Raw genomic sequence first — 21860 nt, forward strand, 5'->3', positions numbered from 1 at the left:
GCGCCACAAAAACCTCGAATTCCCATCTTCCGGAATCTGAGATTTTCGTTTGGACGATCTTCGATGGCAGGAGGGTCCTCAACTTAACATATTCGAAAGATTTGCTTGACGCTGCGCGGACCATGCACGTTGGTTGGTGTGGAGAAGAACTGAGCTCTCCTCCAAGGGTCCTGCCTTCAACCGCTACTACACCTGTCCACCGCAACCTGATCGCCTTCTCAACGCAAGCGCACACAAAGCTTCGCTGTAGCTTTCATTCACATACAAAGATTGACCTGCGACTCTTGCGACTCGACATTACCCCAGCAGCGTGCGCCATCCCCGGCAAGCCAAGTATCTTTTCCACGCTCGACGATGGCCTCGGCAAGCAGCTCATCGGTAGCCAGTGGGGGTGCGGCTCAGCACATCGACGTCGACGTCGAGGACGACGCTCGAGCCGGTAGCTCTTCCGAGGCGCTGGACGAGGACATGGCTGGAGACGCTACGCCAGCAGCAGACGACGCCGAGACACCTCAGAGCACGCACACCACGGGGCTACAGGATGGTTCGGACGCGGCAACGCCTTTCTACCAGAACAACAGCAACAAGAAGCAAAGCAGCAGCTCGAGACTAACGGACACTGCGCATGATGAGGACGACGACATGATGGAGCCTACTTTGCCCGGCGTCGAAGGAAGGGTAAGGAATGCGGTGTCGTGTTCCGCAGCCAGCGAGTTTTCCATGGGGAGCTCTCTGACTGTCCGGGCTGGCTCACACACTTGGTCTTGCATACTGATGAACTTGGATTGCCCTCTGTCCTTGACACAAATGCCTATGCGTCTTGCTTCATCCGTCTCTGTACCAGTTCTTGGACGAGAAGATCCGAGCGCGCTACATCCAAGGTGAGTACAAACGTGTAGCGCAGCGACCATCACGTCGACGGGATGATCGCCAGGAGCCCTGCTGACCAAGACTCTGCTTTCCTATTCCTCGATTCCTGTCACCTTACTCCTTGTCCCTCCTGTTGTCGGATCTTTTGCATGCTCGCAGAGATTGGCGATATCTTCGGATGAGGCTGGTTCGAGAGTCTCTGTTGTCGGGAATGCATCTTGTCTCTTTCGAACCGGTCGAATGTGTGACCAGTATGAAGATGCCTGGAGCATGCGCGCCTCGCCGATTGAGATGCAGGCAGGACCTCTCGGGTGAGGTGGTCGATGCACCATGCGCCTGGAAGCTGCCAAACGACCAGGGCCTTGAGACTCGTGGGATCGCGAGCCGGGTCCTCTCGCTCTCGCCTCTTCTGCGCATGGCTGACCAGGACCTGCTCTTGCGTAGCGACAAATAGGTTCTTGGACTGAGACCGCATCACGTGTTGTTTGTACCATTCTGCGGCTGGTTCGGATTGTGGTTCTCCTGCTGTGACAGGCCAGGTTGGGTCCCTGGATCTTCCTGCTCATCCGATCCTTCTCGAGCATGGTAGTGGGCGTGATGATGGTGATGATGGTGATGCATGTGTTGATGGCTGTGATGTGAGTCATGCACGGAGCCCGACTCGTCCGGGCGAACCGAAGCGAAGGATGAGGAGGTGAGGTTGGGGTTGTGCTGCATCATCTTGGCCCGGCGGTAGGCTTTGAGGGTCTCGACGTCAGACTCCTGCACTGACAAGCTCGTCGGTGGTCGTCGAATCATCTTGTATCCTGTGAATGTCGCCTCGTTGGTGATATGAGATGACGTGAGGATGGTGGTAGGTGGTGATGAGAGGCAGATGAGCTGATGATGCGCGTGCGTGAGTGTTGGTCAGACCCTGAATTTGGTGACCGCGTTTTCTATGATGCTTTTCGGTGGGTGCCCGATAAACGTCACTCGGGAAACTGTGGAGAGCCAACCTTCGCTTTCGACAAGCACATTCCAGGGTTCGTGCTTGTCAGGACAACACCCTTGTTCATCTCGTGACAATCGAGGCCTTCGCTGCTCCCACCACCATCGGAAGGCAACGCGCACGCTTCATTTCAGCGGTCGAGCCGACGCTCGTCTCAGAACTCTGACTCATCATCCATGACCAGCACAGCCATGTCCAGATCGATACAGGCTTAGGTCCGATTGCTTAACTATCTCGACCGCCGGCCACCAGCATGTCGGTGCCATACCGGGGGCAAGCTCAGCCGCAGGACCATCAGCAGCAGTATCACGACTACGATCCGTCACAGCAATACGGCCAGGATCCAGGCTATGCTCACTACGCCGGGCAACCCTTCCAGCAACAGCAAGGCTACTATCAACCGCCACAGCACTACCCCACATCGAATCCCTACGCAAATCATGGCCAGACATCCTTCAGTCCGTACTCGCAACATATGCAGCGCGCTGCTCCCTCGTACCATGCTCAATCGCAATCCTTCGCTTCACCGAATGATCTAGGCTACCAAACTGCACTCCCACAAGGCGGATATCTGGCGGGCAACGAGTATGGCCCGCCGAGCCACGTCATGCAGGGCTCTCTATCGTCCGGTCACAGTCCGGGATCCAGCACAGGCCGCTCGCGGCTCAGCACCCTCGTCTACCCGTCGCAAGGTCCGAGTCCAAGTCTAGAGTCGCAGGTCTCGCACCTCAGCCTTGTCGGGCCAACCGCGTCCTTACCTAGCAAGCCACTTCCCCACAGCACGAGCCATGCAGCTGCTCGCCACTCTCAGTCGCTTCCTTCAAATGCTCCTGTTACTGCTTCGGGCGAGCTTCGGTCTGGCATCTCGCTCCGATATCCGCCATTGCCTAGCGTTCCGGAACGATGTACGACACCACCTTCGCTGCGGTCCGAGGCAGATGCGGCGACCGAAGCTGGGACGGTGGACAAGTCGGTGCTGGACTACATTTCGTCTCTCCGCTCCATCATCGATGCCTACGAGAAGCGCGACGACCACCTACGCATGCGAACGGAAGCTGTCGGGTTCCAGCCAAAACAAGCCTGGGCGGCGTGGGAGTCGGCAGGTGCAGAGAACAGCAGTCACGACACTGCCAGCGCAGCTTTACCACCAGCCAACGCCGTTCTCGGCGTGCGACTGCTTCAACGGCTGGACAAGCTCCAACGGGAGAACGACGAGCTCGGAGCACTGCTGACGTCTGGCGCGCGCATCAATGCTGATGCCGCTGCCGGCACAGCAGAGACAGAGGAGCTGCGCAAAGAAGTGCACGACTGTCACCAGCTGATCGAGGCTATTGACAAAGCGTTGGTGGAGGCAGAAGGGCGGGCATCAGCATCAGAGAGAGCGCTCGAAGCTGCCTGTCGGACAAATTCGACTGCCATGGTGCCTGCCAAACCAGGGGCTACCTCGACAAAAGCTGCTGGCGCTGTTGCAGCTGCGACAGGCTCGGCGCAGGAAGCAAAGAAACCCTCCCCCAAACCCACAAACGCATCTGCGGCCAGGAGAGGCTCCAAGCCTGTCATCTCGTCGAGCAGTCCGAATGCAGGAGCTGGCGGAAAAGTTGCTTACCAACAGCGCAACTCCAAGCCGAATCAGCCGACTCCCAAGTCAGGCGGTGGCAGCGGTTCCAGTAGGACGACCCGGAACGATAAGTCGGCTGCTCAGACGGCTGACGGCAAGACCGGCAAGACACCTTCACCTTCGGCCGTAACAAAAGGCAAATGACAATCATCGCAAAGCAATGACAACCGATCAAACAGATAGGCATGTGAAGCAGCGTTGAAGCTATGCATTTCTCTATACTCTTTCGACGATCTATATCCTCGCCCTAATCCTCTCCCCATCCACACCTTTTCTCCAATCCGCACTGACCAGCTCCCCCACGAGATGTCCATACCTCTCTCTATTACTGCCCAACAGATCAAACGGATCATTGCGTATCCTTTCCCTGTTCTCCTCCAGCCACTGTGCCTTTCTCCTATACATGCCTGTTTGCTTTGCCTCCCGCTCCGCGTCCCATTTCCAGTCCCACATCTTGACCCTTTCCGGATCGGCCTGCTCCAGTTCGGCATACAGCTGTGCGCCAAAGTGCAGCTCGCTCGGGGGGCCTTCTTTCAGACTCCCGCCAAGAAGGTGGTAGCCGATGTAGGTGAGGGGGTCCTTCGGGTCGATGCGCGACCTTGCCTCTTCGGTGCGGGCAGACGTGAGACGGGACTGGTAGATGTACTCCAGACGATCGGTCTCGAACTGGAGCAACGAGGCGGTGGACGAGGGGAAGGGGATCTTGCCGCTCCACACAGCGACGATCCAGGCGCTGATCAGGTCGTTGAACGAAAACGGCATGGTCGAGATCACCAGTCCGACAAAGGCGAGGGATATGTTCTTGGCGTACAGCGCGTGGTTGTACGTGTGCGGTACGCGGGTTCCCCTCAACCATTCTGGCGTGAGGAGATCCACTTCCCCGGAGCCATTGGTGCGGGCGGCGTCAGTGAGAACGTGCAACCACGGGTACTTCTGCCCGTACCCAGTGCCGAGGATGATGTAGTCGACGTCGGTGATGATGCTTCCATCCAGCAGGGTCAGATCCACCTTGCTTTTCCCAGACGAGGTGCGCAGGTGGTAGTGCGTGATCATGCCCACATCCTTGATCCTCTCATCCGGCAAACTTGGGCATTTGTCCACCGGCTTGGTCTTTGCGGACCGATACACGGGGTTCTCGACCGAGTTGAACGGCGCCAGATGAGCAGCCACTTCATTTGCCGAGTTGTTGTTGCCCACCACGACGACCTTCTTGCCGACATACGGCATCGAGTCGCGATAGTGCTTGCAATGGTGTACGTGGCCTGCGTTTCTGGCCTCGTCCATGCCGGGAGCGTCCGGGTAGAAGGGTGTGTCGTACCAACCAGCGGCGACGATGACGCGGTCGAACCGGCGAGTCTCGACGGAAGGGGTGAAGGACACCGCTGCCGCACTTTCCACTGCGGGTGTGCTCCAGTGCTTGAGCGTCACCTCCCAGCCAGAGCCCTGGGGAAGCTCTTGTACGCGCAACACCTCTACCCCGCATCTGATGAAGTTCCTGTATGGCTGAGCGAACTGCCGCAAGTAGGTGTGCGTCTCCTGCAGGCTCGGAAACGTCTCCCCGTTCGATGGAGGCTCCATCTTCCTCCCTGAGAATTCGAGGAACTCGGGCAGGACGTTGCCCCTCAGGTTGAGGTATGCAGGTGATGGCCAGTGTGGGCGGCCTCGAGGGTCGAAGAGCGGCGACAAGCCTTGTACGCGGTCAGGCCCAAGCGTGCGTTCCAGATTGTACGTCTCGTCGGACCAGTACCACACCCCACCGACATCGTCACGGCGCTCGACCAGAAGTGCGGAAAAGAGCGGGTAGCTGCCGGCAGAGTCACGGCCCTGCTCTTCAGCGAGGTTGCGCAGGGTGACGAGCCCCGTGGCGCCGCCGCCGATGATGAGCACGCTTTCGGGGCCGGCTGCGCGCGTGCGCGGTTGAAGACGCGCCAAATCAGAAGAAGCCATGGAGGCGAGCCCCTGCGTACCGCTGGTGATGCTGATGGATGGTGGGCGATGGTGTTCAAGGAAGAAGATAAGAAAGATCTCGAGCGGGGTCTTTCGATGAAATATAGCTCGGCTAGACGTGGAAAGCACGTTTTTAAGGGTCGTTCTCGAAGAAATGGGAATTGCGCAATCACCCACAAACAGAACACGACCGGATAAGGCGGTTGGCGTGGGATGATACAGACGTCTTTCGGCTTTTCCGGTTCGTCGGGTCAATCTGATGGCGATGACCCGATGATACTGTATGGCTCTCGTGACTGATGCATCGGCCTTATGCCGAGGTCTCAAGAAGGAAAGCCGACATTGCACAGTTCTGTATCTCAGTCTGCGGTCGGAATACCATCAAGGGCTCAAGTCCAAGCAGTCTGCGCTCGCATATAGCCCAATTCTCTTGCCGCACATTAGAGACAAAGCAACGTAGAATCTGCGATGGATTGCAAGAACACACAAATCGGCTCAACACCTTACAACTCTGCCAACAACATCGTCCCCAAGCTCTGCACGATCTGGTCTCCCATCGTCTGCTCCACTGCGTCCTCCAAATGGCGCTTGGGGTCCTGCTTGCCGACGTGCCTCGTCTTGAGCTGATCCGCCGTCAGGGTGCTTTCCTCCTGCACCGACTTGTTGTACGCCTCGGACAAGGAGAGCATGCGCTCGATCGCCTTCCTGTTGTTCTCCTTGTGCTCTCCAAAGTCGCGCAACCTCAATCCTTCGGTCCAGTTGCGCTTGTGAAGGTTGTTGAGCATACTCTGTTCGAGCTCCGTCTTGCGGTATCCGATGGCGATCGAGTAGTAGTGTCGATTCAAGCCGTGAATGAGCGACTGGATGGAGGGCTTGTTGAGGTGGCCAATGTTGGAGGTGGTTTGGCGGGGTTCTTGGCCGAGCATGACGGTGGAAGGGTTGATGAGGCGGAAAGCGTCGATGACCACTTTGCCCTTGACCGACTGGATGGGGTCGACGACGACGGCTACCGCGCGCGGGTTGAGCTGCTCGAACGACTGTTGGGTGTTAATGTCGACGTTACTCAACCAGCACCCAAAACCGGGATGCGAGTGATACCAGCCAACGACCATTTCGGGGCGACCGGTTTGCTTGAGCATGTCCAGCATCTTGGTCTGGAACACAGGGTCGACGGCCTCGACCGAGACTCCGGTTCCTGATTGGGGCATGGCAAAGACATCGATGACCGAGACGGTGTAGTCGTCGATGAAGGATCCCAGCATCAGACCCATCACCTCCATGGGCACACCAGCTCGGCCGTGCTTGAGCATCTTGATGAGCGCTAGCGACGAGATGTACACCATCTCTGCATTGTCGTTCTGTGGTGCATCGCCGGGCGCTCCTCCTGCGCCAGGGCCACCGCCCATTCGCGCCTGCTGCATCATCGATTGAAAGTCCATGGCGGGCTACCTATGTTTGTGTCAGCGCGACTGCTCGGGGCTGCGAGATTGATCGTTGTTTGTGTGGAAGCAAGGCCTGCAGCGCAGAGTTGAGATTGGTACTCGAAAGCTATAGCGTGCTGGAAGGTCGACACTTGCTGAGCTGAGACGGAAGGTAGGGGTCTCGGAGAAGTTGATGTGTACGATCTTGATGATCACCTAGGAGGATGTGTCGTCGTGCGGGCTGAGCTCGATGATGCTACGAAGAGACGGTTGCGATGCTGGTGATTGATGCTGAAGTGTTGAGGAAAGATGACGGTGCGGAGCTGCAGGTGGAGAGCAACAGCTGCGAAATTGCGGCCAACGCGTCCACTCCAAAGCCGTGATCGCAGCTCGAAAGGCGATGCTTATGTAATCCAGCTGCCAATCCTCCACACGCGCTGTGGTGGCATCGCATGGCCAACAACCCAAAAGCCTTAAAATTAAGCAGGCGGGCGAGGCTCAGTCAGTCAGTCAGAGGACAATGCAGGGCTCAAATCCAATGATGCGGTCACCTCACCCTATCGTAAACACACCTCCGCACAGCCAAGGGACCCTCTTGGCATCCAGAGCTCGGCTGATCCTGATCCTTTGCCCGTCACCACCAACATTGCAATCATCAACGCTCATCTGCACCCCGCTCAAGCATCCTGATCAAACCTCGACGCTACCGCTGGCCTGCGTCACCTGTCGCTCCTATAAACACACGCATTCCCTGCACCATACCCGCTCGATAGCCTCAAATCAGTCGAAACGGTCTCATTGCGGTTTCAAAAGGGTCACCTCGACATAGAGGCTCTAGAAAACTCTTCTATTCGCTCCCAAAACTCTCAAGAAAGACAAACACACGCGCAGTCCGGACTGAATCATACACCATGTCGTCAGGTATCGGCTCGCTCTTCTCCTCGCTCTTCCTATACCTTCGATCGCTTCTGTTCTCAAAACACCTCGAGATATGCGTAGTCGGACTGCAAGCGGCGGGCAAGACCTCGCTGGTCAACCTGCTCTCTTCGGGCCAGTTCGCGGACGAGATGGTCCCGACCGTCGGCTTCAACATGCGTAAAGTACGTTCGGGCAACACCACTATCAAGGTGTGGGATATCGGTGGACAGCCAAGATTCCGCAGCATGTGGGAGAGGTATTGCAGAGGCGTGTCTGCCATCGTCTTTGTCATCGACTCGTCAGTACCGCTTCCGAGCGCCAAGAGCGAGTCAGGATCCACTTCCACCATCACACAAGCGCCAACCAGCACAAAGTCCGCATCCGCCCCTGCACCGGCAGCGTCCACAACAGCACCCAAGAAGGAGGATCCTGCATCCGCATCCGCATCTGCTCTGGCAGCTGGATCCAGCACACAGAGCCCATCAGCATGGGCCGTGGCGACGGAAGAATTGCACGCGCTCATTGAGCGACCGCACCTTGCAGGTGTACCGCTGCTCGTATTGGCCACCAAGAACGACATCAAGGGCGCAGCGAGGGTCGACGACGTCATTAATATCATGAAGCTCGACACCATTGCGAATCGCGAGGTGAGCTGCTATAGCATCAGCAGCAAGAACCAGGTCAACATTGATGTTACGCTGAAATGGCTCGTGGCGAGGAGTCCGGTAGGCAAGTAGTGCGCCGAGATACAGCATAAGCATGCCCTTATCCCTCCTTGGCTGTCGATCTACGAACCCACCGCTCTAGCCTCATGCTTTCTCTGTGTCATTGTGGAACCTGAAAGGATCACCTCTGTCAAGACTACCAGCATCCTGTTCTTTTGGCATATCAATACCCGTCACGTTGTTTCTTCGGCTTCTTTGTGTGATCAATGAATGTGCCGCATTGTCTTGCTAGCCGGCCTCTGTCCCGCTGCAGCCTTTTATGACGTGTTCTGACGTTGAGAAGAGTGACCTCGTAACCATTTAAGAGCTGTTGAGAGAGTCCGGAGAAGAGAGCGTGCTGCAAGGTGCGAATTCTGAAATTCACCGCGGATGCACGCTCGGACCCTGGACCGCGCCGAGCGCTCAACCAACACTCGCCGATCTTCCACGTCCCATCTTCTCATCATCATCCTCTTTCCCCTTTGGCGGAACACAATGCCGGTCGACGACGCGCACGCCGAGGCGCTCGCCTACAAAGCCTCCTCTGCCGCAGCCCTTACCTCGTCCTCCTCGACCTCCATCCAAGACCTCTACGCCCGCGCCCTTTCCGACCAAACGCAGCACTCCCAACGACAGGACGAGCAGTATCTTGCCCTTGCACCCACCTTCCTTTCCCTGCATCAGCAAGCGTCGTCCTCCAAACAACTCCTCACGTCCCTAGAAACGTTCCTATCGACCTTTCAATCGGACCTGTCGACGCTATCAACCCACATCTCGGCGCTGCAGAACACCTCACATGCGATCGACTCGCGGCTGGACGCTACGCGGGATGTCGAGATCCGTCTTGCGTCCTTTCTCACGGACATCGCGCTCTCCCCTCGCATCGTCGACCTGTTCTTCGATACAGACCCTGAGGCTCGACCCGATCTGTGGCTCAAAGCGGTTCGTCAGTTGGAGCGCGCGCTCGACGCAACCAACCCCACCACCCTCCCCACCGACACCGCCGACGTCCCCGCAGTACGCGAGGTGCGCACCGTCGCAGAGGCCTGTCGCAACGTCGTAGCCTCCAAATTGCGGTCCTTCCTCATCACCCCTCATGCCGCACTGCGTAGCTCGGTCACAACGAATCTGCAGGTGATTCAGACGAGCGTGCTCTTGCGGCACCACCGACCGCTGTATGCCTTTCTGAGCAGACACATGCCCCGAGCGGCGATCGATGTGCAACGGAGCTACGTCGGTGCAGCGAGGTTGTATTTCGAAACTGCCTTCCGGAGGTATGCGCGCAGTCTGGGGGTTGCGCGAAAGAGATGGAGCGAGGGGAGCAGTCCTTCGCTTATCACCGACGCCCTTCCATCATCTAGCAAAGCGTACGCGGGAACATCCATATCAAGTATGCAAAGTAGCATGGCCGCGCTCACCAAGAGTGTAGGCAGCAATGCGGGCACCGCCCCTTTCTATCCAACTTCAACAGGGAAAGCTGGCAGCGCGTCGGCGGGTGCCTCTGACGCCGACACAAGCAGCTCCGATTCATGGCTCTTTCCCTCCACCCGCCTGCAGTACGCGCGGCTCGAAAGCAACGCAGCCACCGTCCTAGGCTACCTCGCCGACGATCCCACGTTCAAGGCTTGTCCCGAAAACCTCTTTCGCTCTCTCTCGCTCGTGCTCGTCGACAATGTCTGTTCGGAATACACCTTCCTCGCGCGCTTCTTTGAGGGGGTCGGCAAAGACGGTTCCTCCCCCACGGGTGGAAAGAGCAGCGTGTCGACTCCGATGCACGAGGTGGGGCCGGAGGAAAGCGCGAGCATTACGGGTGATGAGATGATGGAGGAGCCCGAGTTGGACGCTACACCGGTGCAGTTGAGTTCGGCGGAACGCAAGCAGCTCAAAGGGCGAGGTGCGAGCGAGGAGATTTTTAAACAAATCATGGAGCCTTCGGTTTCGACGTGGTCGTCCTTCACGAAGAGTCTGCTCACGCCTGCCTCGGCGAAAGGTGCTGCGGGATTGGCGGCTACTGCGACCTCGGTCGTCTCCGCGGGAGGGGGTGGGATCGCCAGTCCCAGCGGGTACTTTTCGCTGCTGAGCATGTTGCAGCTGAACGATGCGGTGCTGGGGTTGCTCGAGTCGAGAGGTTGCGCTAACGCGTTGGTTGAAGGCGCACTGATGGGGTTCAAGATCCACGCCTACCCGCTGGTCAAGAAGTTTCTCGATGATCAAGTTGCCGCTCTCACCGCGCTCACCTCCGGTACCACCCCTTCAGCGACAGGAGGCATGTGGAGCGTCCTCAACACCTTCTCCTCCACCTCTGCTTCCGTGCCACCGCTCACGCCGACAACCGCAGAGGTCATCGTCATCCGCTACACAAGTTTGCTCACCAAAACCCTATGGCTCCTCCAAGACGCGCCTGATCAAGGCATTCTCTCCTCCCTCCAGCGACTTCGGGCCGAACTAGCTAAAACCATCACCACCACCAAAGCCTCACCCAACTGGTCCCAGCCGGACAAGGTGCGCACCATCAAGACGCTCATCAGCGCCATTGAGGCCGTCACCCAAGCCAGCGCGCTCGGTACACACCCCAAGGTCCAGAACGAGTACGCGTTCTGGAACGAAACGCTGCTCACTATCAGTGCGTAATCTCATGCTGGACGGGGTTCGACAGTGTGAGTGTGGCTGGCTGTATGAATTTGAGTTCCGTAATAATCAGGGTTCGTCAGGGAGAGCGCTCATATCGGAATCGTGTCTCAACATGGCCTGTCTCTGCGCCTCCTCTCGCGAATACTGCAGATCGGCGACGATGGCCGACGACCCCGGATGCGAGTGGTTGGGATGACCGGGGACGTGCAGTGGTCTTTCCTCTGCCTCCTCTGCCTCCTCCTCTGGCTGATCTCCTCCGCCTTCTTCGTCGATTCGTTCCTTCTGCTGCGCCTGCTGTTGCTGGCGAAACCCGAGACTGGCGCGGAGACTCATGCTCGGGTTGTACGGCGTCGTGACGCCTGTCCCGCCACTCGAGCCACTGGCCGCCTCGCTGCTGCTCCACCGACTACGCATGCTGTTGAGCGACGACACGTTGCGATCTAGGCTCTTGAACAGGCTCGGCTGGCCACCTGGTGTTTGCGGCGCTTGGTGTCCTGCTTCCAGCGAGTTGCTGTGACTGGAACCGCTCGACGAGCTGGCGACGTCCTCGTAGCTCGCCTCGCCAAGCCCACCGACCGGTAAGCCCGCCAGTTCTGCCGCCGCCTCTGCCTCGTTGGCTGCATCCAGCTCCTCGATGAGACTGCGCATCCACGGATCCTCCTTGAGTTGGATCGCCGAAGGTCGCTGGCGAGGATTGATGGTGAGACACTGGCGAATGAACTCGATCCCCATCGGCGAGAGCTGGCTCGAATCTGGCAGCGCGGGATGCTGTTCCGCCATGCCGATGTGAAACATGATCGCCCATTCGTTGTCAAAGTTGCTCCAAGGTCGTTTGCCGGTAGCGAACTCCAACACGACGCAGCCGAGAGACCAGATGTCTGCGGCAGACTGGGGGCCGTCCGAGTTGCCCTTGATCACCTCGGGCGACATGTACATCGGTGTACCCTGCAGACTAGCCATCGCTCCCGCAGGGCCGCCTTGCTTGCCGCCCTCTGCGGCACCTTGGGCGAGCATGCCGATGTTGCCCATGCCACCCGTCTTGCGCGAACGTTGAATGGTGCGGCTGTTCTTAGCCAGAATCTTGGCCGCGCCGAAATCGACGTACTTGAGCACACCCACGTGGTCCAGCAGGATGTTGTCCGGCTTAATATCGCGATGGATGATGCCTTGCGAATGCAGGTAGATGAGTCCTTCGAGCATCTGCAGCGTGTACACCTGGATGACCGTCTCGTCCTCGATGCGACCATGCTCGAGGAGCGCGGCGAGCGAACCTCCTTGGCAGTACTCCTCGAAGATGTAGACGCGATCGCGGTGAACCTCGATGCCGTAGTACTCGACAATGTTGGGATGGCTCAGCATCGACATGACCTCCATCTCGTCCTTGATCTGCTGATATAGACTTGGCGTCGAGGAGATGTCCTGGAAACGAATCTCTTTGACCGCCATGAGACCACCGCTGTCGAGATTGACAGCGAGGTAGACCGTGCCGAACGTACCGCCGCCGATGAACTGACCCTGCTGCCAGCGAATGGTGATCTTGGACGCCGACTGGGCGAGGAACTGCAAGCTGCGATCCTCGAGGCGCGTGTCATCGAGCACACGACCGATGAGACGCTGCTCGACATCCAACTCATGTCGCGCAGCATCCCACTCGAGCATCTTGGAGATCCAGCGCTCTTCGGTGGCCTGCATGGCTGCGTCGAGCTTATTGAAGAGGTTCTGGGCACCGATGCCTGGTCCAGCCAAGGCGGACCTCGCCTTCTCCAGCATCGAGATGGCGTGGTCAGTGCTCTGCACACGCAGCTGCTCAAAGTCCTCCGCCAGATTCTGCACCGCCTCCGAGCTTCCAGCAGTGATGCGGTTGCGCTCGACTTTTTCGCGCTCGAGCCGTTCACGATCTTCCTGTGCCTTGGCCACGCTGCTTCTGGCGCCGAGAATATCGAAGTGCGAGATCAACAGAGCCATACACGAGGCGACCTTGGCGCGAAGCAGAGCAAAATCTTGCTCGTTGAGGCGGAAGATGTTTTCGGTCGACGTGATGTGGTTGGCGTTGCCAAGGGCTGTGACGGCCCACTTGAACGTCTTGCGCTCGCTCGGCACGCAATCATCGCAGATGAAGGCGATCCAGTCGATGGCAAGGCGACCGAGGGCAAGCGTCATTTGGTCTCGCAATCGAGCCGACTCTATAAAGGGCAGCGCACGACGTCCGTGTTCCGCTGCCATCGAGTAGCAGTTCTGGATGAGTTCATCACAGCTGCCGCCAAGTCCGCCAATCGGAGCATCAGTGGTGGTCGACCGGGGTGTTCCGCTCTTGGCACGTGCACGCACGCCGAAACCACGGAGACGGCGACGAATCTCGGGCACTTTGCGGATGATGGTGTCGGAAAGCATGTAGACGCCCTTATTGATGTCCTCGAGGCCGGACTGGACCCGGCTCATGTGTGCCATCTGGTCGTTGAGCGTCTCCAGCGGGAAGGCGCCTTGACCGTCTTCGCTTCCGTCTTGACCGCCCTCCGCCGGAACGGCATGCTCGAAAATGCTTTGAAAGTGCCGCTTAGCCAGCTCGAGGCGTCCCTTGGGTCCATCTGCAATGAGGCGAACACGACGGTCGGCAAGCGAGATGTCGACGCGAGGCATGATGTGATGCATCACCTTGCCGGTCCACATGAACGGATCACGTGGACTGAGAAGCAGAATGTAGCGGGGACTTTCATCGGCGTCGTCATCGTTCTTGGTCGAGGTGGCACGAAGTCCGCTGGCGGTGGTCTGCTTTTCGAGCTGGTCTCGCAACGCAGTGGCGTTGCCGACTCCGGCTGCTGCCGTCGTATCCTCGCCCTCCTCACCATCGGCGTTGAGCGCAGTGGCGGTGGCCTCGGCAGCCATGGCCGAGTCTTCCTCGCCGGGTCGGACACGGTGCAGACACTTGCACACAAGCTCTTGGATCAGATCCGGCTTGTCTTGCAAGCTAGGCTCTGCAACGAGGTAGATGCCATCCTCCTCGAGCGCCTCGGTGTAGACCAAGAAGTAGTCATGATCGATGAGCGTCAACATGAAGGAGCTGAGCGTCATGCCACCCGGATGGTTCGGCTCGCTGTACTCGGCGACAGAGCGGTCGTCGGCTTCGAGGTAGTCGGACGAGGGGCGAAGAGTACCGAGATCGTACTCTGCTGCGTTGTCTAGTCGATTTCGAATGTCGCGTGCAAAACCCAGCAGCTTACGAGAACGGATTCGTACGCTGTCGAAGACGCTGTGGATCCACTTAGCTCGATCCTCGAGCGTGATGAAGCTCTTTCCGTGCGCTGTGCGACCAGTGGCAGCACCGGGCGCAGTCTGATCCGACTTTGCGAGGCCAACCGGGCCCGAGGTCGGGTTGGGCAAGCGCCGACCGTGCTGATCCTGCTGCGTCATGGTGGCGGTCAGTTCGCGATTGAAGTAGCGGGCGATACGATCGAAGAGCTTATTGACGAAGCGAGTGATGTTGGTCGCCACAATGATGTCTCCGCCCTCGATCGACTCGACGGCCGTGCTGAGGAAGCGCCACTCGGGCTCAAGAATCTCGGTCTCTTTGAAGTAAAGACTGGCCTTGAGTTTGAGACGCAAGAGCTTGAAGAAGAACTTGAGCGCACTTCGCAGCACGTCGTCGTAGCCGTCAGCGATGCATGGCTTGAGGTTCCAACCGCGCTCAGGATCGGCGACGATGGTGCTTTGGTAGTGAAGCTTGACTCGGCATGCCATGGCGAGTGCCGTTCGCAGATCGTCGGTGAGCGAGTCGACAATGAGCACACTCGGCTCCGCAAGCTTGCCCGCATAGTCGAGGCGGAAGCGCAATGCGCCCTGCATCAGACTTGTGGGAAAGTTGATGAGCGTGACAAGCTCCGGCTCGAACGGCGGAAGGCCCATCCGGGTGAACTCCTTATTGTATTTTAAGATGGTCTCCTTCGACTTGTTGATCAGCTGGTAGAGTCCGGCGAGGGTGCGTTTCTCGAAGGTCGATTGCAGCGAGCCTTCCTTTTGGATCCTCTCGACAAAGGTGCTCTCCTCGTCTGCAGCAGCACGGCCGGGGCGCTGCTGTTGCTCGCGCTTCTTGCGCTCGTCATCGTCGTCTCGGGCGCTGCTATGCGCATTGATCTCGAGGGTGTCGGATCCGGTCCATTTGCGAAGGATGTCGATCTGCAGACGTAGCGAGGTAGTGGTGTTATACCAACAGTAAATTGTGGCGAGCTTGGCTTGCACCTCTGCATCTCCCCACTCCGGGACGATCTCAATTGCCCGCTTGTTGGACGGGAATTGCTCCTCCGCGCTGTCGATGCGACCGAGAAGGGAGCCAATCTCGGCGAGGACCTTGTCCTTTTCTGCGAGGATGGCTGCTGCTTCCGGGTCGGCGTTGGGATTCTCGGGTCTGGGCGGATCAGAATCGCTGGTGTTTTCCTTGGCAAGAGAATCGGCTTCGCTGCTGTCGGCAGGCGTTGACAGGGAATGCGTGAAAGGAGCTGGACCGACACCACTGTCAGCACGCGCGATCTGTTCGGCACGGCAGTCGCGGATCTCTTGCACAAGGTCTTTGAGCATCTGACCGAAACCTTCCTTGAGACGTGTTTCCTCTTCGTCGATGGCGCCGCGTTGCGAGCCGCGGCCACGCAGTGTGGCACGAATGTCAAGCCAGCGCTGGTATCCAAGCTCTTGACGGGACAGGTCCGGAGTGTCCACTGAATTGATGCGTTTTGTTTCAGATTTGAGCACCTCCGAATTCAGCACGGATTCGAGCATGCTCTGCCACTCCAAGCGATGTCGAGGATCGAGAACGGGTGTCTCTTGCTCTCCGAGGTCGGCCGGAGTGTGGAGATCGAGGGGAAAGCTAGGACCTGGCGTAGCACTGACTGCGGCATGGGCATCATGGTGCGGATCGATCGGGTCTAGCGGCGCCGCCAGAGTGCGTGCTGAAGTCGAGGTACCTGTGGCCAGCAAGGTTGGGTTCTCGCCGTCCCAGTCATCGCTATCGTCACTGGCGCTCGCGCTGGACCAGTTGAGGGTACTGCCGCCGTTGGCCTGATGCGGTACCGACGCTTTCGCCTTGCCCTTGTCGTACGCCGAGCCGCTGCGAGAAAAGTAATCATTCTCGTCGACGACACCGACTGCTTCTGCATTGCGTACTCTGCGTGCCGCTACTGCATCCTCCTCAGCACTATCGACGGAATATTCATCCTCTCCTTCTTCTTCGTCGTCTAGATCAGCGAGAAGAGCTGCATCCTGTCGGCGTTGACGTTCGGCTCTTCGTTTTTCGACGTTGACCTGACGTGCTACGAGGCTGGTGGAGGGATCGTCAAAGTAATTGGGATCGCTCGAGACATCGCGATCTTCCGGCAGGGACTGAGCGAGACTGGTTGTTCGTGAGCGAGAGGTAGTGACATGTCGAAGGGAGGAGCTGGAGCGAGGCGCGCGACGGGGTTGGGTGCGTGTTCCCACGCCGGCTGCAGGTATGCGTTGATTGTGTGCGGAGTCGTCGGCTGATGTTGCTGCAGACGAGAACCCCTCATCCATACTACTGTCAGGGTCCCGAAACGATACGGTGGGGCCTCGTCGTTTGAGCGGAGATGGAGCCGTCGTATCACCACTGGCTTCTGTGTTGGCTGGATGCTGTTGCTCTTCCTCATTCTCGTCCTCTTCCAGGATGGGGTCTTCCTTTATAGGCGTGGGGAGAACGGCTGTGCTGCCGCTGGGATCCGCATCTCCATCGTGATTTGAGTCCGACATCTTGACTGCGGCGAATAGGCTGAGCGCATGTAGCTCAAGGAGTGGAAGTTGAAGCTTGTCTTCGGTGAACGCCGATGCTACAGCGAGGCGGAAGTGCTCTTGTTCCGACGAGGACTTCCTTAGGCAGACCGATAGATGGAGCGGGAGATGGGACCATCAAGTGTTGGGAGCGAGCGATGCAGCTGAGATAGCGAAGAATTGACGATCCATCACGATGAGCAGGAGGCAAGCTGTTCTGTGTCGGTCCTACCCAGTACGCTTGTCGCTTGCTTGATCGCTGCCGTCCGCTTGCAACGCCAAGGTGGTAGCTGGGTTGCGACCAAGGAGTGCCTTTGTCGAGTTTGGGGTCGTGATAGCGAAGGAGGGATGTGATCAAGGAAAGAGCGTTGTGATGGCTTCATCGGCGAGCTTGAATCCATCAGTCACATCTGTCACATTCAGAGAGTGATTTCTCTGACTGGACCCAAAAGGTGAATTCCGATGCCGCCATGCAGCCAACGCTCCGTCTCCGGACGGCGATCTGCGAGACTGCGAGAAACCTCCAAGGCACGGTGGCCCCGATTCGACACGCGTTTCCTTGGACCCTTGGCTGGCCTAAGCGTGAGAAACCAGGGAAGAGCCACCCGATACGACAGCGGGTCAGCCAACTGAAGATCAGAGACCAACACGAGAGTGAGAGTCGGCAACAGGCCGCCGCCGCCGTCTGCACAGGCCATTTTGGCGAGAGAGCGAGCGAGCGAGCTTGAGCCTAAAAGTCAGCTTCCGACAGGGTCCCGTGAGTTACCACATCTTCTCACGACGCTTTCTCAGTAGTCCCGCCTTTGAGGCTCTTTCTATCATCATCACATCGCAAGCTACACCAACCACCGGGCGACCCTCTCGACGCATGGCAACACCTCACACCACAATGCTTTCTCGCTAAGGGCCCGGATCGCTGCAGGATCCGACCATTGCATCGAAGATCATAGACGAGCAAGCACGACCAGCTGATCCGCACTTCCAGCGCCGCCATGTATTGGCCTACCGGTTGCCCGGAGAGGATTCACCTCTCGCCCTCAGGACTTCACCAATCTGCTACCTTTCTCCGCTTCGACAAGGATGCAGCACAGCAGCTGCCTACTACATCAGCAGGTCAACAAGATGGCGCGGACGAGCAGATCATCCACATCGCGCGCTCCCGCAACGGCATGATGTGGGCTGCCCTTAGCACAACAACCATCTCAATATGGTCATCACGTCCCGCGCAAGTCGTCGCCGCCCTCATCCGCACGCCACAGAGCATCGCCGACTACGGAAACAACACGCGCGTCGAATGGCGTCCAGATGGGAATGCACTCCTTGTCCAGACGGATCGCAGCTTCCTTCTGCTCTATACACTCGTCTATCCGCGACAAGGCTCGTCGATCTATAGCTACATCCCTCCTTCAGGTTCAGGGTCTCGTTCGCAGACAGATGAGCTGCTTGCGCCGAATCCGAGATCGTTGAGGAATGCTTTTGCTCCTGGAGCAGGCGAAAGTGCAGCCGCAGGTGACTTGGGTCTAGGTGGTCTGGCGGGAGAAGCTTGCGAGCTTCGATTTCGCCTTGTGCTCCGCATCGATGCAGGTCTGCGTTCTGCAACTTCGACCGAGACGCACATGCTTGTCAGCACCACGTCGCCTCCCGCCCTTCAATGCATTCGCTGGCCGAACGACGATCCAGATGCTCGGCAGCCCGATCCCAATGATCCTTTGGTTCGCACCCGCACAACTTTGACTGAGCAGCTGGACTGGTTCTTGATAGCGGAGAATCAGACAGAAGACGCAGACGCAAGGACAAGCTCAGTGGAGATCAGTCAAGTGACCTATTCTCGGCCGATGGACGTCTTTGTCTGGCTCACATCGGATGGCCGGGCCTACGTCGCAAATCTCGACCTGCTGGTGGACGACCCGGTCCCATGGACAGGTCGATGCTTCCACGGCGCGGCGAAGCAGCCGAAAAGGCGGTCTTCTACCATCGAACGCACAGCCGTTCCACCTGCTCAGCCCGCACCGGGCCTGGCCAAACAGGCGACTGAGGAAAAGGAGACGGCAGCTGCTCACACCGCAAACGGCATCTCTTCCGACAACAATCGTGGCTCAGTCGAAGGAGACTCGGCCGTTCCGAAGGGCGATGCCAACGGAAGCATCCCAGTCTCACCGATACCTGCGGATCTGCCACCAGAGCAGCGTGCCACAAGTGTCTCGATCAACGCCAAGTTCAGTCTCATCGCTCTCGGACTGGCTGACGGCACCGTAGCAGTGTATCACTATCGCGCTCCGGGCCGAACACCTTTGCTTTCGCAAACCTTATCCATCCGAGAAGCGCTGAAATCCACGGCCAGCTATCTCACCACAGGCGCAGTCCGCTCTCTGGCATGGACTAGCGATGGGTACGCGCTCGCCGTTGGCTGGCAGAAAGGCCTTTCAATCTGGTCGACTTACGGCAAGCTCATGGGCTGCACTCTGCGCGAAGATTGGGAGCTGGCTTCCAAAAACTTCTCCGACGCCTTCATGTTTGGCACCCGCGATCTCTTCTGGGGGCCCGGCAACACGGAGCTCTTCCTCCTCGCCCTGCCCAAGCATGACGCACCTGCGCCACTGAAAGCCGACAATCAGCTGTTCATCCTCCCTTTCTCCAAATCCGCCGTTGCAGGGCAGCACTCTCCGGACAATACCCGCTTCGCCTTCTACCAGACTGACGACAGCCTTCACGTTTACCGCGGCGCAGACCAGAACGACCTCACCGCCATCACGCCCGAGTCAGACGTGTGGCAGCACATCAAGATACCCCAGCCCTATCTGGCCGCCAATTGGCCCGTCCGGTACGCCGCCATTAGCAGCGACGGCAACCTCATCGCCGTAGCAGGCCGGCGCGGCTTAGCACACTACTCGAGCACATCTGGCCGCTGGAAGCTGCACAAGAGCGTCGCGCAGGAACAATCGTTTGTCGTGCGCGGCGGCATGCAGTGGTTCCAGCACGTGCTGATCGCAGCTTGCGACTCGGGAGGCGAGTATCAGTTGAGATTGTACTCGCGCGATGCAGAGCTGGATTCGTCGCATCTGCTCGATCTGCGCGTGCTGCCCAGCCCGGTGGTCCTAACGAGCTTGTTCGACAACAGCCTTCTCGTGTACACGGCGGACAACACGTTCTACCATTTCCTCATCGACCTTTCACAAGATCGGGTCCGTCTGCAGCTCTGCGGCTCAATCACGTTCGAAGGCGTCGTCGGCGAGCCAGCGAGGGTGCGCGGAATGAGCTGGATGATCCCCGAGAGCCAGCAGCGATTCGGCGATCCGATGGACGATCTCTCCGTGGCGACGATCATTTTCCTCATTGATGGCAAGCTGGTGCTTTTGCGGCCAAGAAAGGTCGATAGTCACCGACCCAGCAGGCTAGAGGACTTTGACGACCCCCGCCACGACAACGACGACGATGACGAGGAGGTGGCGTACGACAAGCAGATCCTCGCGGACAAGATCGAATACTACTGGACGCACCTTCAAGGCATCGGCACATTGGAAAACTCGCTGTGGGGTTACGACGGGACCGGGATCAAGCTGTGGCTTGATGCTCTGCGCATTCCGTCCTCCGCCCACCCAGATGAGTCGTTTTCCGACGACGAGGAAGGGTCAACCGACCTTCCGCCCGACCGCACCATCGAGTCCTCAGTATTCATGCCACTAGACTTCTACCCCTTGTGCGTGCTGCTCGAGAAAGGAATCGTCCTCGGCGTCGAATCCGAAGTCTCCCTTCGTCGATCTCTCGACTTTGCTCTGTGGCGGACGACCACCAACACCCACCTGTTCCTCCACCAGATCCTGCGCAACTACCTCGAAAAGCGCCTGCTCGAAGAAGCGGTGTTCTTCGCGGCGTCCTACCAGGATCTGGTGTACTTTGCGCATGCGCTCGAGATCTTGCTCCACGCAGTGCTGGAGGATGAGGCGGATGCGGGGTTGGGCGATGCTACCTACCTGCGCAAGGGGGCTGGTAGTGTGCTGTTCAAAGAGCGCAGCCCGAGCGCGCTGCTTGCCGATGTGGCGGAGGAATCTGCTGACGAGGCGCCGTCTCACGATTCGCTTCGCAGATCTCCGGTCGAATCGGGCATCCTACCTCTCGTAGTGGAGTTTCTGGATCACTTCCCAATCGCGCTCGAGGTGGTGGTTGGATGTGCACGGAAGACGGAGGTGGCGCGGTGGGCGTATCTGTTCGATGTGGTGGGTCCACCTCGGGCGTTGTTCCAGAAGTGCATCGCCGCAGACGACTTGCGGGTGGCAGGAATGTACCTGTTGGTGCTGCACAATCTCGAGCCGTTGGAAGTGTCGATTGCGCACACGGTGCAGCTGCTGCGCCTGGCGGTGCAGAGACACGACTGGTCGACGTGTCATGATCTGCTGCGGTTCGTCGCGACCATTGATCCTAGTGGTTCAGCGCTGCGGTTGGCGGTGGACGAAGCTGGGATCCTCACCGCCTCCGATGACTCGGAAGGGATAGTGGCGCCACGGATGATGCGGACGAACTCGGCCCCTCCCATCCCCGCAAAACTCGACACGATGGCAGAGGAGGACGAGGAGAGTCTCGATGCCAACCCGTTCGATCGACCCCTGCTCAAGACACAGCGTGCGAAATCGGCCACTTTGCCCATGCGCAACACGCCAGACGTCACGATCAACGGCATGGCCCTCACACCCAGTCTTGCTGCGTTGGGGATAGGGGGAAGGCAGAGACACGGAGTAGGTCTCAGTCTCAGTCGTGTCGGATTGCGCAGTTCGGATCGCATCTGGGATAAGGATGGGGAGAAGAGCGCGTCGACCAGTCCACGAGCTAGCATGGCCAGTCTGCGCCGACCCTCGAACGAGAGGCGCAACTCAGAGAGGTTGGATGAGAAGGATGAGGATGCGCTGGTTGGCGTCGGCTCACCCGATTTGTAGCAGCCTCAATACCAACTATCACACCTTGCAAGTTTGCTGGCGGCTCTAGAGGATCTGGCTTCGTCA

General features: G+C 58.4%; 8 protein-coding genes across 8 annotated transcripts; 5 read left to right on the forward strand and 3 right to left on the reverse strand.

The window, feature by feature from the left end:
• Positions 1–354: 354 nt before the first annotated feature.
• PSEUBRA_002597 (uncharacterized protein) lies at positions 355–1052 on the forward strand (the record flags this gene model as incomplete). The annotated part of the gene is made up of 3 exons (XM_016436991.1): positions 355–678; positions 845–881; positions 1030–1052. 3 exons carry the CDS (start codon positions 355–357, stop codon positions 1050–1052), a joined length of 384 nt encoding a protein of 127 aa, XP_016292506.1.
• Positions 1053–2111: 1059 nt separating this feature from the next.
• On the forward strand, positions 2112–3620 carry PSEUBRA_002598 (uncharacterized protein; the record flags this gene model as incomplete). Its single annotated transcript, XM_016436995.2, has 1 exon — positions 2112–3620. The coding sequence occupies one exon, from the start codon at positions 2112–2114 to the stop codon at positions 3618–3620; it is 1509 nt and encodes a 502-aa protein (XP_016292507.2).
• Positions 3621–3710: 90 nt separating this feature from the next.
• PSEUBRA_002599 (uncharacterized protein) lies at positions 3711–5423 on the reverse strand (the record flags this gene model as incomplete). The annotated part of the gene is made up of 1 exon (XM_016437003.1): positions 3711–5423. One exon carries the CDS (start codon positions 5421–5423, stop codon positions 3711–3713), a length of 1713 nt encoding a protein of 570 aa, XP_016292508.1.
• A 503-nt stretch (positions 5424–5926) lies between these two features.
• Positions 5927–6862, reverse strand: PSEUBRA_002600 (Rpn11/EIF3F C-terminal domain protein; the record flags this gene model as incomplete). Its single annotated transcript, XM_016437005.1, has 1 exon — positions 5927–6862. The coding sequence occupies one exon, from the start codon at positions 6860–6862 to the stop codon at positions 5927–5929; it is 936 nt and encodes a 311-aa protein (XP_016292509.1).
• An 893-nt stretch (positions 6863–7755) lies between these two features.
• PSEUBRA_002601 (Small GTPase superfamily, ARF/SAR type) lies at positions 7756–8499 on the forward strand (the record flags this gene model as incomplete). Its single annotated transcript, XM_016436990.1, has 1 exon — positions 7756–8499. The coding sequence occupies one exon, from the start codon at positions 7756–7758 to the stop codon at positions 8497–8499; it is 744 nt and encodes a 247-aa protein (XP_016292510.1).
• Positions 8500–8961: 462 nt separating this feature from the next.
• Positions 8962–11097, forward strand: PSEUBRA_002602 (Vps52/Sac2; the record flags this gene model as incomplete). The annotated part of the gene is made up of 1 exon (XM_059464855.1): positions 8962–11097. One exon carries the CDS (start codon positions 8962–8964, stop codon positions 11095–11097), a length of 2136 nt encoding a protein of 711 aa, XP_059320690.1.
• Positions 11098–11163: 66 nt separating this feature from the next.
• PSEUBRA_002603 (Protein kinase domain protein) lies at positions 11164–16848 on the reverse strand (the record flags this gene model as incomplete). Its single annotated transcript, XM_016437044.2, has 1 exon — positions 11164–16848. The coding sequence occupies one exon, from the start codon at positions 16846–16848 to the stop codon at positions 11164–11166; it is 5685 nt and encodes a 1894-aa protein (XP_016292512.2).
• A 1010-nt stretch (positions 16849–17858) lies between these two features.
• Positions 17859–21794, forward strand: PSEUBRA_002604 (Ribosome control protein 1; the record flags this gene model as incomplete). The annotated part of the gene is made up of 1 exon (XM_016437025.2): positions 17859–21794. One exon carries the CDS (start codon positions 17859–17861, stop codon positions 21792–21794), a length of 3936 nt encoding a protein of 1311 aa, XP_016292513.2.
• Positions 21795–21860: the final 66 nt, after the last annotated feature.

This window comes from Kalmanozyma brasiliensis (genome assembly GCF_000497045.1).
Source record: "Kalmanozyma brasiliensis GHG001 unplaced genomic scaffold PSEUBRA_SCAF2, whole genome shotgun sequence".
In the NCBI taxonomy this organism is placed as follows: domain Eukaryota; kingdom Fungi; phylum Basidiomycota; class Ustilaginomycetes; order Ustilaginales; genus Kalmanozyma; species Kalmanozyma brasiliensis.